The 19298-nt window shown below is 37.1% G+C and overlaps 1 protein-coding gene across 1 annotated transcript in view; it reads left to right on the forward strand.

The window, feature by feature from the left end:
• Positions 1 to 12376, forward strand: part of PTAR1 (protein prenyltransferase alpha subunit repeat containing 1) — a 31418-nt gene extending 19042 nt beyond the window's left edge. The window contains exons 5-7 of the mRNA XM_052700817.1: positions 659 to 872; positions 5088 to 5404; positions 6525 to 12376. Coding sequence (XP_052556777.1) covers positions 659 to 872; positions 5088 to 5404; positions 6525 to 6873 — 880 coding nt within the window. The 3' untranslated portion in view covers positions 6874 to 12376. The remainder of the gene's footprint in view (positions 1 to 658; positions 873 to 5087; positions 5405 to 6524) is intronic.
• Positions 12377 to 19298: the final 6922 nt, after the last annotated feature.

Raw genomic sequence — 19298 nt, forward strand, 5'->3', positions numbered from 1 at the left:
CCAAAATAGAATTGAAAAGCCACATAGAAAGCTGTTCTTCTCAGTGACTTCAAGTCAATTATGTATAATTCAGTAGTAAAGTACTTTTTTTTTTTTTCAGTTTTGCTCATAGCATCTGAAGCCTTCAATGCTGTGCATCTTCTCTCTGGTGACGATGTACAAAAACTAATTTTGCTTGCAGTATTCACTACTGAGAAATGTGAAAATGTACATAAAGTACAGTTCATATCTTTCTTGAGTCATTTTTTCTGCCTATTTTTTAAAACATTATTTTAGTATTGTACAAACCTCTAAAAGAAGAGCTCATGAGAAACCACATGCAGACTTTGCATTGTTTTCATAACTTTTTTTCTTTTTTTTTTCCTTTTAGCATGCTGTAAGTAGACATGACTGTGGTGCACAAATATAGAAATATAGCAAAAGTTAAATTATTTTGATATGATCATAAGGTCGTCGTTTACAGTATGGGAACAATCCAGATGCTTATGTTTCCTAGCTTTTTTTTTTCTTATTCATCATCTAGTTGCAGCATAGTTCAGATAATGAAAATCTAAGAAAAGCTTGATTTAAAAAAAAAAAAAGTAAATTAAAAAACAATGTTTTTCTCTAAAAATTGGTTTCTCATCACTAATGCTCTACATTGTTTAACCCTAACCAGACGATGGGTGCTGCAGCAGCTAATTCAGGAAGACTCCTTGCCTGCTCTTGTGAACAAAGGAAACCTGGGAGTAGCATCTGCAGAGAGAATTCACCGATTAGTGCAGGAGGAAATGGACATCTGCTCTGAAGCTGCTGGGAGATACCCAAGCAACTACAATGCCTGGTCCCATCGCATCTGGGTTTTACAGCATGTGGGAAAGCTGACTACCAAGGTAAAATACAATAATGAATAAAGTCTTCAATTTTCCTTGTTTAAAAAAAAAAAAAAAAGAAGAAAAAAAAGAAGAAAGTATTAAAAAAAAGAGAGTGATTTGCCAAGCAGATGCCCTGACATGGATGGATTACTGTTGATCTGTTGTATTAGGTGAGTCCAGGCAGCTAACGTGTGCTTTCTAAAAATGGCAAAATATTGCAGTATGTATTAGTTCGTGTTTTTGCTAAGTGCAGGCAGGTTTTGTTCTGCAGGAAAGAAAAAGATCTTTCTTGTCTGTGTACAGTAAAGTTTTGTTCATCTATTGGTACTCAGTGATGGAGAATAGATATAAAACTATGTGAACTAAAACAAAAAAGGAAGAAAAAAATATTAGTCATAACACTAATTTCAAATTTCCTAATAAAAGAAAAGGATAACACATGACAGGTATTATATTGTTTTGATACTGTAATGTGATGTCTTGTTTTCCTACCTTATTCTGCTTTTCTATCATGCCAGGATATTGAAGTATTAAGTAAAGACAGCAGAATTACAGAGAAAGCATAGTAGTGCTGATAACGAGTTTCTTCAACTCCAACAGCACCTTTGATCGTTGACCATTGCTGCCGAAGCAATTCTAGCTCCAGCAATCTTGTATGGTGTATATTACTAAGTGAATATTACCTATAAAATGTTCAATATATGTAAAACTTAGATGCAATAGAATATTTCATATCACGTAGTAGTATCTAAAACAAGACCCGTGAAAATTGAATTAATTTACTGTGAGATGATCTAAAATTATATGGACACTTTAATAGTGTGGTTTCTAAGCTGATAGGTGAATTCATTATTTATTCATAAGTTGATAAAATGACACATTGCTAGCATTTTTATAATCAGTGACAGTATTTTGTGGTAAATCTTCAGCAGTACTAGGGGAGAAATTTAGAAGAGGCTCAGTCTGAAGAGCTCTTATTGTTAAGTTTCATGGGTCAACTACTGCTAGTAACTGGATGTTTCTTGTTAATTTTTACCTGAAAAACTTAAAAAAGAAAAATCTGTATCATATTGGTAGTAAATGGCAAGTATGCTCCTGACTTGTTGAGTGAGACAACCCAGCATTTGGACTCATCTGCTAATGAAGATATGAAAACGTAGATGTGGAAAACTTAGTGTTACGAGATTAGGATAGCTTGGAGGATATAAATTAGAGATCTATTAATAAGAAATAGGGATATTTACATAAATCCTTGAGAAGTTCATTAAAAGTGTGAGGGAGAAAAGAGCAAAAAATTCTAGCACTTTTAGTTAAGATTCAGTAGTTTCGTGCTGTAGTTGACAGTAGTTTGAGGTTTGTGATAACACCGTGATTGTTTTTTGCATTTGCTGTTCTTTAATAATTAAAGTAAATATATAGTTGCATCTTGATAGGAATAACTCCTCTCAAAGTTGGAATTTAGCTGGTGGTTTAATTCATTGGTATTTGTCAGAGCTTGTTGTGTTATGTCACAAAAAAATCTGTGAAAAAATGTCTGAAATTTGTTAGATTGTTCCCAGCTCTGCCTGCCTTGGTAGCTGCCACCAGATTTCCTGTTGGTCTTCTTTTTAGCTTGGTTAATGAGGAAGAGGTAGTTCCTCTGATTTTGTCCAACTAGCTTCCATATTGATTCTAGAATTTTAAAATATCCATATTGACTTTAGATTTTTTTTTCATGATATCACTGATGCATTTCTTCAATTGGCTTTACATTAGTTGTTTTAGATGCAGGAAAACCAGGAAAATGTGGAACATAAAAGATATAATGAAATTCAGGATAAAATTTGTAAGTAAGTAACATTAAAGTCAGAGTTAGAAAGTGAATTATTTTCAAGAAAAATGTGCTTTTCTATACCAGGTTTTCTGGATCAGATAAGGAATGATGCTGTGAATCGTTCTGTTTACTTTGTTTTATTCAGCAAGTAAAAATATCCAATAATATGCTCCCCTGTAACTTTGTAGCTTACAAGCCTGTCACTTAAATGCATCAGATTATCCAGAGATCTAAGTTGGTTATAATGGTGTAGTACCAGTTCCTGCTGATTTTTCTGATGTCACTCTTAGGTCTTATGTTGATTTTAATCGGATCTTAAAATTTTAATGTTTGGGAATTTAAAACAGTAAATTAAGTTCACCTGAGAATAGAGGAATTGCAGAACTGGGAATGAGGCGTTTTAGTACCCTTAAGAGTTCCATGTGTGGCATCATAGATCATTTCAAGTTGGCAGGGACCTACAGGAATCATCAAGTCCAGCTTCACACAGAACCACCCACAAGATCAAACACTAGGACCAAGGGTGTTGGCCAAACACTCCTTGAACTCCAGCAGCTTGGTGCTGTGACCACTGCCCTAAGCAACCCCCACCATCCACTGCCACAACCAACCACCCCCACTGCCCCACCACCTTAAGGTGAAGAACCTTTTCCTGACGCCCCAGCCCCACGCTCCCCTGACAGCTCCATGCTGTTCTCTCCTATCATATAACTGTCTGAGAGCAGAGCTCAGTGCTGCCTCTCTGCTCCATGTGAGGAGCTGTAGGCCACCATGAGGCTTCCTGTCAGCCTGCCATGTTCTGGGCTGAGCACATCTAGGGACCTCAGTCTGTAGATATACCCAGGATAGCTCTGTCGCAGATAAAGAATTCAGCACTTATTCTTCTTGAATTTCATGCAGTTGCAGATTACCTAGCCCTCCAGTTCTTCAGGATCTCTCTGCAAGGCCTTTCTACCCTGGAGAAAGTCAATGTAGAATCATAGTCAACAAGAATCATAGAACTGCTCCCCGGTATCACCTGTACATTTAGCGTGCATTCAAGTCCTGTGGCAAGACCATTTATAAAAACATTGAAGAAAGTGGAACAGAGGGAACTACTAGTGTTTGGCTGCATCCAGCTCAACCAGCAAATTATATGCAAGTTTGGGTTGGGCTAGGAATTTATCCATTACAGCAGTCATAGTCCTCCATCTTGGGATTCCTGGTTCCTAAGGCCTATCATTGGTGTTGAAGACAGCAATGGTATGAAACCTCTGCTTTTGCTACATTCCTATTTATTAAGTGACCAACTTCATGGAGTAATAGACCTCATCAAGTAACAGGAAATTACTCAGTAGTACGTTTCAGTTTGCTGATGTATAAGATCACAGAATCACAGAATCATCAAGGTTGAAAAAGATCTTCAAGATCATCCAGTCCAATCATCCACCTATCAGCAGTAGTTCTCACTAAACCATATCCCTCAACACAAAATCCAAAAGTTCCTTAAACTCCTCCAGGGTCAGTGACTCCACCACCTCTCTGGGCAGCCCATTCCAGTGCCTGACCACTCTTTCAGAAAAGTAGTATTTAAGATGTTGCTGGTCAATTAAGATAAAATTCTTAGGTGCCAGCTATGTTATAAATATAGCTGCAGTCAATAGTGGAAGCATTTATCCCAGTTCTTTGATAGCCTTTCTGAGACTTCACCAAATATCTATTTTAAATGAAGCATCTTAATTACAGACAAATTCTCTTGTATTCCACAGTCTGTAGGACTTTGTGTTATGGAAAATGAAAGTATGAATTACTGTAAATCTTTTTTCCTTTTTCAGTCTCTTCATACATTAATGTGTTAAGTTTAATTACATTAATCATTCACTAGACAAAAATTAAAGTACTTCAAATTAGTAACATCCATGTAGTTTGGTGTGCTTTCTACCTCTCACTGCTGCGGTCTTTATACCTAGCCATTTGGAGGTTTTGATCATTGCTTGTTTCCAAATGTTTTTGTTAGGGTGTTTTTTTGAAATTATATAATACATATAGTTTCTTTAGTGCATGGATGCCAAGATACCTGCCATTACACAGTGGGAAAAGTTCAGTGTTTCTTTCATTTTACTCTGTTCTTCAGTGCTGACTGTGAGCTTTGAAAATCATCGCCTCATAGAATCATAGAATGGCGTGGGTTGAAAAAGACCACAATGATCATCTAGTTTCAACCCCCCTGCTATGTGCAAGATCACCAATCACTAGACCAGGCTGCCCAGAGCCACATCCAGACTGGCCTTGAATGCCTCCAGGGATGGGGCATCCACAACCCTCTTGGGCAGCCTGTTTCACTGAGAACCCCAGAGGAGAGGTGACCTCAAGAAAAAAAAACAGTGGTGGTAGATTTCTTCTTTACTCTGGTTGATAGCTGTTGCTGCTTTTTGTTTCAGGTTCTTCTTGATGAACTTTCTTCCACTAAATACTGGGTTTCTATGCACGTCTCAGACCACAGTGGATTTCATTACCGCCAGTTCTTACTCAAGTCCTTGATAGGCAGAACTGTGAACGATGATAATACACTGGTACAAAATCAAATGGGAAACGAGCAAAATTCTAGTCTTCAAACGGAGGAGAAATATGAAGGAGCAGAAGCTGTTTGTGTGGAGGAACAGAGTGTGGATATCTCCCACTACTTAGAGGAGGAGTTGGATTTCTGCACTGATCTGATTGACACTTATCCGGGGCATGAAACCTTGTGGTGTCATAGGTAAGAGGAGTTTGGCAAAAGAGCATCCTTCTGGTTATTGGATTATTCTTTGGCTGGAATTTCCAAATTAGTAATTTTTCCGATTTAAAAAGGTACCACTCAGTTAACAATTTCTAAGCTACTATGTTTTAAGCCTTTGAAAAACATTCAAGAGAATAATCAGAGCTTTTGAATGGAAAATTTAATTTGGTTAAGTATCTTGTCAGCATCAGCTCCATTTGTTCCTATAGTCTGTGCAAGTGCCTCCTCACACTTAAGATGTTTAAAAGATGTAGCAAGAAACATGAAGAAGAATCAGCTGTAGAAAACTTCTGCTTTGCCAGCTGTGTATATATACCTGATGAGGTAACAGCGAGCTTGCCAAAGTGACACAGACTTGTTTTTTCTTTTGCTACCAAAACATATGAATAGAGATAGACATATGATTTTGGCTGTGATCCACTCTCTTGGTTAGCAGGCTTGGCTCACTTAGAAAGCACAGTGGCAAAGTTGAACAAGGTGGATATGTGCTGTTACAGAAGTCAGAACCAAAGAGATATGTGCTGCATGAGATGCAGCACCTTTTCCAATAGCTAAATCTGTCCTTTTCCTTAAAATCCAAGGCCAGTTGGTTTTAGGATTGTATTCCTACCTAATTTTGTAATTGCAGAAGTTTTTTGTGGGGATTGCAGGGGTGCAGATTTTATAAGCCTGCAAGCATATACATGCAAAAGTTGCTTTCTGTAATTAAATTCCTGCTGGCTTCTTCAAAAAGTTTTGTCTAGGCTGAGCAGAGAAGCTTGTTTTGTAGTGTGGGAACTGTGACAGCAGATTTTGTGCATTGATACTTGTTAGCGAGTGAAAAAGGTGAAGTTTACATTTTATTTAACAGTGTATAAGCAATAATTTGCTGGATGGTAATGCAAATTTTATTACTGAGATTAACACATTGGTATAATCAATATAATGGTTAATTTCCAGTTCTACACAAGGTTATCACATGTGCTCTATCTGCATTCAGTAAAGTATTTGGCTGTGTATTGAGTAATACGGAGTGATGGCAAATTCTGCTCTTCAGCAGCAACTCCAGATTATTATCAGCATGTGTTTCGTTGTTTTTTTTCTTCCCTTTCCTCTGAAGGAGGCGTGTGTTCTACCTTCAGCACCACTTTATCAACAAACTTCCTCTTCTGAGTGTGGTGGCCTCATCTGTGGACAGCAGTGATGAAACTTTGCATAATTCACACCCCAATCCCACGACAAGCCACATGGCACAAGCTATGGATGTTGATGGTTTGAGTGAATCCAGCAGCAAACAAGGTTATACCCAAGAAACAAAACGCCTAAAGCGTGCTCCTATGCAGGACTCTTTTGGCCCAGAAATGGAATACAGGTTTATAGATAAAGTTTTATCAACTTGTAGAGACGTGGACCAAGCCAGGTTTGCTACTGCTTACAGGAAATGGTTAGTTACTTTTTTAGGTCAGTGAAGGAAGAATTTACAGCCCTGAGAGTTCTTTTAGTGCAATATTCTTTTTTTCAGATACAGCTGCATGTCTTGGTTGCAAGTGTTCGCTAACTGTGTTTCTCACTCTTTTACTGGTCAGTCCTAAAACTTAAAGAGTACAAGTCTATCACATTATTTATTAAAGAACAGGCATATCTTTTGATAGCAAATGCCATTTGTTGTTCTTCCATTTTTTTAAGAAGTCACTGGTTTTCTATCTATGTCAGCTTTCTACCATGCTGTTATCTTTATTTTTAATTTCTGCATTAAGATGGACTCTGAATGGTGTGGCTTTTAAGGAAAAGAAGGGGAAAGAAAAAAGTTGTCTGCTTTTGAAACAGTGTCTGGAAAAAGAATAAGAGGATCTGTCAGTGCCAGCTTAGCCTGGTTCCAGGTAGTTTCTGTTTGCTGTACTAGATCTTTCTCATACTTTAAGGGATTCATACTATATTCAGTGACTGCTATTACTTTTGTACTAGCTACCTTTGGTAGAATGCCAGGCTGCAGAGTGTCTTCCTTAAAGAAGTAACAGCATTGGAGTCATGCCTTCCATTATTGTGACTAGGTTTTTGTTTCCCTATAAGTTGTTAAATGAGTTTGATAAGAAAGTCTCTGAAGCTGAAATTCTGAGAAGAAAAATGAAGTATTTTCTGTCACAAACATGCAAACACAGTCAGAGCTATATTTGGAAATATTTTTCATAGAGCAGACTTCTTTAACTTCTAAATGTGTATTTATTTATTTATTTTACCTCAACAGTTCAGAATTAATGACACTTGATATGCTTTTCTGAATGTATTATGTACACTACAGAATCTCAGCCTGCTGTGTCACACATTGATAACATATGCTTCACCAACACGGTACAGGCCCTATAGATGGTCAGTGAAAAAATTCTGCTGCCTGGTTGTTGAGACTATACAGTTGAAAAAAGTACAGCAGGACGGGACTATCTCTTTGCTTCTGTTCCTCTGCAGGGCTTCTGTGACTTCTTTCTTCACTGCACTTCTCCAACCATACAACCTCTCTTTATGTAACTATAAATTTTAAGGGGATTCAATACACATTTCTATTCCAGTGAAATTAAACGTGAATGGTTTTTTTTTTGTCATTTCCTTAGGAGTTGTCTTTATAAGGGACTTCTAAGGGAGAAAGTGTTGTACAGCTCTAGAGGTTTGTACACTGGCAGCATTACCCCTGTTCCAAACAGAGAATATTAACCAAGGGGATGAAATTTTCAAGCTAGAGTCTTTGCCAAAATTGCTATTTATTTCTCCTGCCCAAAGTGCCTCCTTACCACAATGAGTTTCAAGCTGCTGTTTCTGTTGGGCAGAGAGAAAGAACAAGAAAGTGGAATTAAAAGACACGTAGCCTGCTCAAAAAATTATCACTTGAAAAGAAGAAAAGCACTTGAGACATGTGGAATTCCAACAGTGCTAAATAATTTGGTGGATAAAAATTACTCTTGCATTTCAAAATGAGAATTGATCATCTCTAGTCTTAGAGAAGTTCATAATTCATTTCAGCCGTGGAGTAGCAAACAGAAGTTTCTCAATATATGCTCTTGTGTTTATAATGCCTAGATAAGACTGATTTAGGCTGAAGGATCTTCCTGGCAAAGCTTTGTTCTCCACGAGCAATTACACCTGCCCCTGTACCTAGGTATATATCATCTGGCTGCTTGGGTTGCATCTTGGTTGCTGGTTTTGATTGCAGAAGAACGTAACTGATGTGTGAAACAGGTGTGGGTATGGCTTAAGAGGATTATTATGTCACGAGGTGTTTTCTGTGTGAACACTGAAAAATGAGTAGGTTCAAGTGCAAACTGGAGTCTGAACTGAAGAACTTAACTGGAGCAAAAATTTACACCCATCCCAGAGGACACTGTTTTGTGCATTAAAGGTATGTTAAGGTATGTGCAGTAGCCTCAGTCAGCTTGATTACAGACACCCCATTAATGATTAGTATGAGCTTGGAAAGCATGACATCTGGTGGCAGTCTGTTAAGGACCATATTCATGGTCACTGAGAAGTTAGCGAGTAACTTAATTGTATTTTCTTTGTTTACCTTTGCAAAAATTGCGTCTTGGTAAGAATAATAAAAGCAAGCAGCAGAAGACTGGGATGTGGGAGCAGGATACAAAATATTTCTTGAACTGTGGAAGAAATGCTTTCTTCTTGCTCTGGACTAATTGATATTTTTAAAGGAGCTTGCAAGAGTTATGCTTTCTTAGAGCTATGTCATGGAGATACTGTGCTATTGAATTTGACAACCTTTGTGACATAAACTTAGATCAAACTTAGTATCAAACAGGTGCCCTCAAATTCATGTGTTCAGTTCCAGTTTTTGTCAGCAGCAGCAAGGTTTGAATGTTTACAGTAGTTGCATTGCACATCCATACTTGGAAAATGTTCTGAGAATGGTGATCATAGATGTTGCCGGTATTTTCATTACTTGCATAAAAAACATCAGTGGCTGTAGTATGAGGCCGGAGTTAGAAAACCTATACCTGATGGAAATGCTCCCAAATTTTTTAATTGAATGAATTGCTGCTTTTAGAGGTGTTTTCAGACCAGACTCTCCCGCACAAAGAATTAAACAATAAAAATGATTTTAATTGAAACAAGTCATATTTTCCATTTTGAAAGACATGCAAACTGTAAGCTGATATTTCATTTTTATTTTGAGTTATATTGAAGAAGAAAACAGGTAACTAAATTATTTCAGGCTGACAGTGTCCTGAAATCTCTTACATGAGGTGACTGAAAAGATACTTCCAGCAGATTGTATTAAACTCAGAATTGTAGGATGTTCTAAAACTGTGATCTTCGGAACATACTGATTTAGTATTAGTTCAGAGTCTGTCTTGGACACGACTTGAAAGAAGTGTGGTTCAGGACATTGGTAGTTAAGATATATAGATGTTGCTGAGCATAGATTAAGTAAAGTGTTTAATGCACTTTCTGTTTCAGAGGTTAGGATATTTTCATGTAGTCAGCAAACATTCTCATGGAGAAAATGTCCAACAGAAGCTGCAGAATATAAAGTGTTGATTCTCTGTAAGTTCCTTCAGTTAGAAAATCAATTGTGTACAGTCTTTAAGCATCTTCTTACGAAGTTCAGCATCTTTACTCATTTTTTTTCCCCACTGTAATATGTGCTTTACATTGATGCAAATTCTTTTTGCTCACTGGATTAACTCTTGTAGAAATTTGTTTCTGCTAGAAGAAAAGGTTTTGAGGAACAAACGTAATTTGAAACTACAGAAATTAGAATGGATGTAATAATGGGTTGAATTCTCTGCTGCTACTACATTAGCTATTATTTTACCGGCTTTTATTATCTTGTGCACTGCAATCACTGGAACAACACATGCAGCATTAGACATAACTTCAGTAAAGCTATATGAACTTAATGTTAGAACACATCACTATAGCTGCTCAGATTAGTATTTGTTAATCTCCTCCTACCTGATTATTAATGTTTTGTTGACTTATTACACATTCTTTATACAGTCAAATTCTTGTGACATTTAAATATGGAGAAAAGTAAATTGCTAATTTATGCTATTTAATTAGCTTGTTTTAAGATAAATAAGCAAAGTAACATAGCAAGGAAACTTAGAATCTGTTTGACGATCACAATTTCAGCACTTCCAGTTTGTGCTAGTCCTACTTTATTAGAATATGTAGCTAGAATCTGTGGGCAGGAGTGAATTTTTTACTAAGCAGATAATTAATTTCTAAACAGTACTGTGTAGTACTGTTGATGAGCAGAAATGAAGGGTATTAGAGAGCTTGTCTGCCTAGGCAGACTCCGCAAGCATTCTTCAGAATGGCAAATACTACAATGCATAAAATGTGACTACTACAGAATAATGTAAGCAGTGAGTCTTCAGAGACATGATGATTGAATTTTTGTACAAGATTCTGAGGGTTTTTTTGCTGTCTTGCCTTCTGTGAGGGAATAATGTTCTTTGGGGTTGGGGGTTTGTATCCAATGGGAAGCAAGTCTTTGCACTGTAGTGTGGGGATTTAAAAAAAAAAAAACAATTGTTGGGCAGTTTTGGAGAACAAGCAGTGAAGTGGAATGTAGATGTGATTTTTTTTATATGTTTGTCTTGTTCTGGGGATAAAAGTTCTTCACAGTTAAAACCTTTTTTTTTTTTTAATGTTGTATCAAGGAAAGAAGATAAATCACCTATTCTTAAATGCACTTAATGGTCAAGTTAGCTTCACAGGAAAGTCAGTGTCCCTGGCTAAGATGATTTTTCTTCATTTTTCCCATGCGTTCAGAGTGTGCTTCCTCCCAAACTTTTTGTCTGTTCTTCCAACCAGCAAAAGAAGAATGTAGCAAAGGAGTAGTGAGGTGGCCTCATTTCATGTTTAGATAACTCCTACCTCCCGAAAGGTTCTTCCTGTTATTGCCTGTATGGGGAGTTTGTCATGCTCAGCTTTTTTTGAAGCCTCATGCTGGGCCTAGATCTTTCAGTGGTGGAAAGCAAGAGCTTTACCTACAGAGCCATCTAGTTTCCTGGAAGAGTTTAAAGCAGGACAGAAGACAAGAAAAAAAAAAAAAAAAAAAAAAAAAAGGTTAAAAAAAAATACGCTTCAAGCTGTTGTTAAAGTTGGGAAAACTGCCATAAACTTTTGTTGGTCTTTTCCTCTGAAAAAGCAGTGTGTTACTACAAAATGGGGGAAATGTGTGCTTCCAAGAAATTCCCTGTAGACAGTTGATGTTTCTGAAGTATAAACCTAACCCTTTTAGTGGCTTTTATTTAGTGTGTAACGTTCCTTCTCAGGGCATAGTCAGTCATAGTGAATTAGGGTACAATTTTAGAGTTTATAATTATTGATTTAAAAAGAAAACATAATTGCTAAACATGTAATAACTGACTTAACATTTTTTGTCTAGCATAGTGTTTTATGTCTACCACACGCTAATACTGTACCTTAGCATCTCATCTGCATTATTTTTTATTCTGTATCTTAAATTACTGTTGCAGTCTTGCAGGCAGTTGCTGGGTTTCTCTATGCCTCCTAGTACGATTCAGTAAGCTACTCAGTATCTCACAAGAGCATAGTTGAAATAACGGGGATGCTTTTTACTCCTGTCTGTGCTGGCACACGATGTGTGGCTCTGATCTTTATTTATTTATTTATTAACTTTTCTTAGGAGTCCATACTAGAATTAACAAAGCTGTTAGTTACTGACAGCATATGCTTTTGCATGATGTAACTGTTCTGAAAAGTGTAACTCCTACCTGAAGTTTAATAAGCATCTTTATCTGCACCATCTCAAACCTGCTGCTAATCCTACTGTAGGTGGAGGTAAGGATGAGCCCACAACAAACATGAGGGTGCCTATATTCACAGCACATTTTCTCATTAGAACACACAGATGGTAAAACAAAGAGATTTTCTTGGATAAGGTATCCATATGTGTTGCTTTTGAAATTGGTACATCAGTAATTCAGTAAGATACCCTGAATGGCTGTGAAGAATTAATGCATTTTTTAATTTAAAACAAAAAACAACAAGGCATTGATTATGCTATTACATATAGAAGAGTCACATAAATCAAGGTACCAAAATTTGGTTTTATGAGACAAAATATGTTTATATCTAACATGCTCATTTCCTCTTGTTCTAGTTTCTCTTTTTTGAAATGTCTGTGTTTAAAACTGGGTAGTCATCTTGTAAAATGTGATCGGAAATGTCTTCTTAACTTCATGTAACAAAAAATAATGGATGTCTTAAATAGTTTTAAGTAGCATTAAGATTAATGATAGTAATAGCACTATAGTATTTAAGTATGCTATTAAACACTAATTTTGTAGCACTCTTATATACATCAAATATTATTCTATATAGGGCAAAAATGTTTATTTTATGAGGATATGTGAAAAAAATATTTAATTCTCATGGCTTTCATATTAGGAAAAAAACAGTTTTTAAACAATATTTTGCAAAATTTTTTTCTATGAAATATTCTCAGATACACAGTTGTGACCACTGTAAAATTTATGGAGCTCTCCAATGTTGGTAAGTTAGATAAATACGAAGTTTTGTAGCAGAAAGTAAAACACTGGAAAATAAAGTGATAAATGACCAGTGTTCTACAGGAGAGTGACTTTAAAGCATTAAGTTCATTTTTCACTGGTCCTATTTTGTGATAGGTTCTTTTTTTTTTTTTTTTTTGGTCATTGGTAAAGATTAGTTATCTATATTTATTTTCCCATGGTGAACATGTATATGTACAAGTGGGTAAGTGGAGGAACTGTGTTCATGTTATGTCTGGGTGGGAATGAACAATGTTCCACATACAGCTGTTTTTATGTCACACTCATGATCTCTGAACATATCTCTTCTGTGGAATACCTCTCTTAAATCTCTGAATCTAGAAAGGTGACAGCCAATGTCTGAATTTACTGAAAGGAGCTTCCCTTCTGTGGCACTTTGCCTTCCTTCCACAATTGCTGGGCAAATATGTGCACGTATGGACCAAATGAATTGTGGTGGTGTTTCTTCCAACTGCTTGTAGGTAATTTTTGAGACAGTGAAAGAGCTGGTTGTGTCCTGCAAGTTGGGAGGACTGAGTAGTGTTCAGTTGGTGTCCTACTTGCCAAATAACTTTCATGAGTCTTCCAGAAAGGAGTAGAGATGGGCTCTGTTTTGATGAAGTACTTCAGCCTCAGAGAAGACTAGGAAGACCTGTAGGACACAGGCCAGCAATCAATATTTGAATCTAAACATCACATTATTTTGGTATGCTATTTTTAGTATTTTCTTGTTATTCTTTTCATAAAAATAAATTACTTTTTTGTTGTTGTTGTTGAAGATATTCATCATTTTGAATGCTTTTAGGTTTTAATTTACGTAACTTTGGGAGTTAATTAGATAGGCGTAGTGTGAGCAAGTAATAAATTTTGGACTCCTTTCACAGAAGCAGTTTGTAGGATCTGGATTTTAGTTTGTTTCTGGTTTGAGTGCTTGATTTTAAAACAAATTGAAGTAGTTCAAAGGATCTTCAGAGACCATGTAGTCCAACTGCCTGACCATGTTAGGAGTAACCAGAAGTTAGAACGTGTTGAGCGCAGTCCAAATGCCTCTTGAATGCTAGGAAGCCTGTTCCAGTGTTCCACCGTGCTCACGGTAAAGAAATATTTCCTGATGTCCAGTTTGAACCTCCTGTGGCAAAGCCTTGTGCTGTTCCCATGCATCTTGTCATCAGTTAACAGAGAGGAGTGATTGATTTAAGTTCTGTTGAAATGAGGGATAAAATTCCTACTGGCTTTTCTGACAAAGGATCAGACCTTGCTGAAGGAAGGATATCAGTAACCACATGGTAGCTCTGAAGTATTTACTATGATGGATTGTAAGTGACTTCTGTGTTTCAGGCATGGTCATATTTACAATTTCATGACCAAAAAAGCTGAATGTATATTCATTAGCATTGTGATTGGAGAGAAGCTGTTACGGTTCTGAAGTATTACAGGTTTAAATAAGCAGCTGGAGACAAACATGGTGGGTACTATGCAGGTATCAGGACCTAAGAAAGCTTTTTGTTTTTGTTTTGTTTGGAAAAACAAAGAGTTTGGGAGGTGTTACATGTGAAGACTTGTGTGTAGGTCAGTGGCTGAGTTTCATGCAGGATACTTGGGGAGGAATCGAAGGCTTTAAGGTGCTGTGTTAACTGATGCAACATTGAAGGAGGAAAGTCTTAATAAATATTGAATGGCTTAAGTTCTACTGTTCTCAGAGTGTGCTGTATACATTCATGGTGCAACAATAAACTGCACTTTTGTCACTCTGTCATCTCACAAATGTTTATAACTAGGTAACATTAACACCTAATTTACTTTTTAAAATGCATCTACTTAATGTTGATTTGAGATGTTCTAGAATTATTTGTTGTTACTGTTTCCTCCACTCTTTAATCCTTCTGTAGTGGAATCTAGCCAGATGGTGATTTCTATGTTGTATACTTAGCTTGGCTGTAAAGGGAAGATCAAAATTTGCTATATAAAACGTTCAGTTCTCTGAAAAACATAGGAGGGCATCCTAATAGTGCTTTCCGTTTGTGCACACTGAGTTTTACCTTGTTTATCTCAAATATTTTGTATTGCATGTTGATTATATTTTTACATATTCTAGTAGTACAAAATATATTAAAAAAAAAAGAAAATCCCTAGGATCCTAACCATCCTATGCAGATGTCTTCCAGAATTTACAGGTACAATTTTAGTGGTGGTGGTTGGTAATTTTTTTTCTCACTTATTTATCAACAGACTTGTTTTTATATGTATTAGTAATAAGTATACTAAGCACAGCTGTAAGTTATTGTATTTCTGTAGAAAATGGAAAATAGTGTAAAATTGTTTTTGTTAAATGTTGGCAGTTTTTAAATAAATTTTTCGTCTCCTAAAAACTGTTTTCTGTGGCAGTGTATTTACCCTGGAGTAGAATTTCATTGTTAACAGATATCCTTCCATATTGTTCCTGATCTCTTTTTGCTGATAAGCTTATTTTAACAAGAACTGTGCCATCTTATACGAATTTAGATATCAGCGGATATGTTAAGGCACTTGCAAGATGAGGAGGTGATCCAAGGTAGCCAGCATGGCTTCAGCGAGAGCAGATTGTGCCTGAACAATCTGATATGGTCTTCCGTGAAGAAGTGACAACATCAGTGGGCAAAGGAAGAGTGCTGATGTAATCAATATGGCTTTCTCAAAGGCCTTTGACATGGTCCTGCACCGCATCCTTATCTCTGAAGGGGGAGAGAGATGGATTTGAACAGTAGGCTGTTGAGTGGATAAGAAATTGGTTGGATAGTCATGGCTGGAGGGTTGTGTTCAACGGCTCTGTGTCCTGCTGCAGGTCAGTGATGAGTGATACCCCTCAGAGGTCCATCTTGGTACAATGTTCTCTAATACTTTTGTTGGTGGCTGGGTGTGTCCAACCTATGGCCCATAGGCCACATGCAGCCCTGAACAGCTAATAGTGTGCCCCCACAAGATTGTAGGCATGTAAAATTATCAAGCTTTTTTTTCATGAGTCGATTGCACATAGTTTGAGTGCAAATTGCGTAGGTGACAACACTGTGGAAGGGAGGGCAGCACAGTGCAGTGCCTCTCATGCCCACCACATGCAACACTGAATTGATATCTACATGTATTACATGTGCTTGTGCTACTGCTTGGCAAGGAAAAGGCAGTGATTACCAATAGTAGTATTTCAGCTTACCTTCAACTTACATGTGTGCCTGTGATGACATACATTTTTTCGTATTAAACAGACATGTAAGATTTGGTCTTGTTATTTGGTAAAATAATGAGTTAAAACGTTCACTGCAGAAGAAATATACAAAATTCTTGTGTGGTTCTGACAAATTCCCATTTTCAGCATCTCAAAAAGCTCACAAAAAGTTTAAGTAACTTGTGATACAGTTTTTGGTGGATTTGACTGCTCATTTAAATGAGTAAAATGTGTGTCTTCAAGGTGTAAATCAACAGATCATTGCTATGTTTGAAAACATTACAGCATTTAAAATGAAACCTAAATTATAGCAAGCTCAAATGATGGCAAATAACTGTAGGCATTGTGATAAATTGGCTAAGCACAGTCCAGTGAACAGTGAAAAATATGCGGTGTTGCTTTCTGTTGTAATAAAAGAATTTTAGAATAGGTTTCAAGACTTCTGAAAATATCTTTTTTTGGTGTATCTGCAACTCCGTTTTCACTTGACATAAATAAATAGTCTGCAAATCTTCAAATGGAATGTATAGAGTTGCAATCAGATATTCAACTCAAGGAAAAATCTGATCATGTCTACCAGACTTCTGAAAGCTGTATCTTAGCAGAGAAAATTCTCCTTTGCTTCACAATCACACCTTATTCTTGTCGTTGCTTTTTGGCAGTACGTACATTTGTGAACAACTGTTTTCAAGGATGAAGCACAGGAGGAATAAAATAAGATGAAAAATCTCTGATGTGCACTTTAAGAACTTGCTAAGAATTGCAGCCACTTCCGTCAAACTAGATCGATGCATTAGTTGCACAAAGGCAAGGTCAGAAGCCCCACCAGTTTTATGCTTTTGTTGCCCTCATTTTTTGTTTTAATAAGTAGTTTTTTAATTAACTATTTCACATATTTTCTGTGAGGCCAAGGACAGGTCCTTGCTTAATGTGCCCTAGGCGCACTGAAAAGTCAGACCATCCCAGTCATGTCTACTGTGTTTCTTAGTACCACAAATCCACATCTCTTGAACATCTCCAGGGATAGTGACTCCATGACCTCCTTGGGCAGCCTGTGCCAAATGCCTCACCATTCTTTTAGAGAAGAAGTTTTTTCTGATATCCATCTATATGATGAGTGCTCAGATGATAACTAATCTGAACTTGATGAAAAGTTACGTGAGGTATACTGATTAGTTTTCTGAAATTTCAAAGTATTTTAAATATATATGCATTAAAGCATGGCGAGTTTTTAGATCCACAGTTGTGATCTTTGGCATTTATTTTATGTTTAGTTTTGAACTTTCATTTATTAAAAATTGTTCTTAATATCTTAAAACTGAATTCCATGTTAAAATATACTTAACAGACTTCATTTAACACTGCAGTAGATTTATTTCTACTCCTTGTGTTTCGGGGCAGTTAATAATTCTCTAAAGAATTTCCATTCCAGGTTGTTAACAAAATAACTGAGATTCATGCTAATAAAATGTATTATGATAACCAGAATGCTGTGGAGTTATAACAATACTAATCAATAAACAGGATAAACATAGTTAGATAGACAAACTATTTGCTGGATATGGAATTGACTAGATGGCTGTTCTCAGAGAGCTGCAGTCAACAGCTCAGTGTCCAAGTGAAGACCAGTGATGAGTGGCGTTCCTCGGGATCATTGCTGGGACCAGTGCTATTTAACATCTCTGTAGGCAACATGGACAGTGGGACTGAGTGACACTCAGCAAGTTTGAAGATGTATCCAAGCTGAGCGGTGCAGCTGGCACACTAAAGGGAAGGGATGCCATACATTGGGATCTGGAGAGGATTGAGAGGTAGACCCCTCGTAAAATTCAACAAGGCCAAGTACAAGGTCCTGCACCTTGGTTGGGGCAATCCCAAGTACAGATACAGGTTGGGTAGAGAATGGCTTTGAAGCAGCCCTGAGGAGAAGGATTTGGAAGTGCTGAACTACAAAAGACTCAGCATGATCAAGCAATGTGTGCTTGCAAGCCCACAAGGCCAATTGGTTGCATCAAAGGAAGCCTCACCAGCAGGTTGACGGAGGTAATTCTGTCCATCTGCTCTGCTCTCATGAGACCCCACCTGGAGTATTGCGTCCAGCTCCAGGGTCCTCAACACAAGAAAGACATGGAGCTGTTGGAGCAGGTCCAGAGAGTGGACACAATGATAGAGGGATGGAGCACCTCCCCTTTGAGGACAGAGAACTGGGGCTCTTCAGCCTGGAGAACAGAAGGCTCTGGGAGGACCTGTGAGAGTGGTGAGATCCTGGAGCAGGTTGCCCAGAAAGGTTGTGGGTGCTCCCTTCCTGGAAGCATTCAAGGCCAGGCTGGATGGGGCTTTGAACAACCTGATCTAGTGGGAGGTGTCCCTTCCTATAGCAGGGGGTTTAGAACCAAGTGATCTTAAAGGTCCCTTCCAAGCCAAACCATTCTATGATTCTTTTTTCTTTTTTTCTTCTTCACTTTTTCTCTCTATTTCTTCTCTACCTTTTTAGTTATTGGTTCCCTGTTTATTTATCCCCTTTTGTTTCAAAAAGATACTTGACCAGATATCCTTAAAAGAGCAGAAGTTCTCTCTTTTTATTAGTCCTTGCACAAACAAGTTTGTATGTTTTCAGGGAAGATGCAAATCTTGCTGTGGTGTAGTTCATTGCATCCTAGATCGGCTTCATTCTTCATACTCTGCAAGATTTTCAGTTTGAGTAGAAACATAAATGCTTTGAAAATCCATGAAAAGATTGCTTGGCTTTTACAGTCCTGGCAGTCTAGCAGTGCTTCATTCGAATAAATGCCAAAATTAAAAATGCTTCCAGCTGCTCCATGATTGTGCCATCTTAAACAGATACTGTAACTACTGCTCTAATTGATAAATCAGTGAAGACAGTGGGTGTTAAGAGGTCAGAAACTGAAAATTACGAAATACAAATAATTTAATACCCTTTCTGTCTTAATGGACTGGGTTTTTTCAGTCAGCAGTTGGTCTTCAGTTATAATAGCCCAAATCTTATGTAACTGTATTTTTTTTTTTCTTTAAAGAGAAATAAAAAGAATATTATTCAGTAAGATGCTTCTTTCTTAAAAAAAAAAAAAAAAAAAAAAAAAAAAAAAGGAGATAAAGGAGATACACAGTTAAAATGCTAATTTCACCC

Source organism: Tympanuchus pallidicinctus, unplaced genomic scaffold (genome assembly GCF_026119805.1).
Source record: "Tympanuchus pallidicinctus isolate F22 unplaced genomic scaffold, pur_lepc_1.0 scaffold4, whole genome shotgun sequence".
Lineage (NCBI taxonomy): Eukaryota > Metazoa > Chordata > Aves > Galliformes > Phasianidae > Tympanuchus > Tympanuchus pallidicinctus.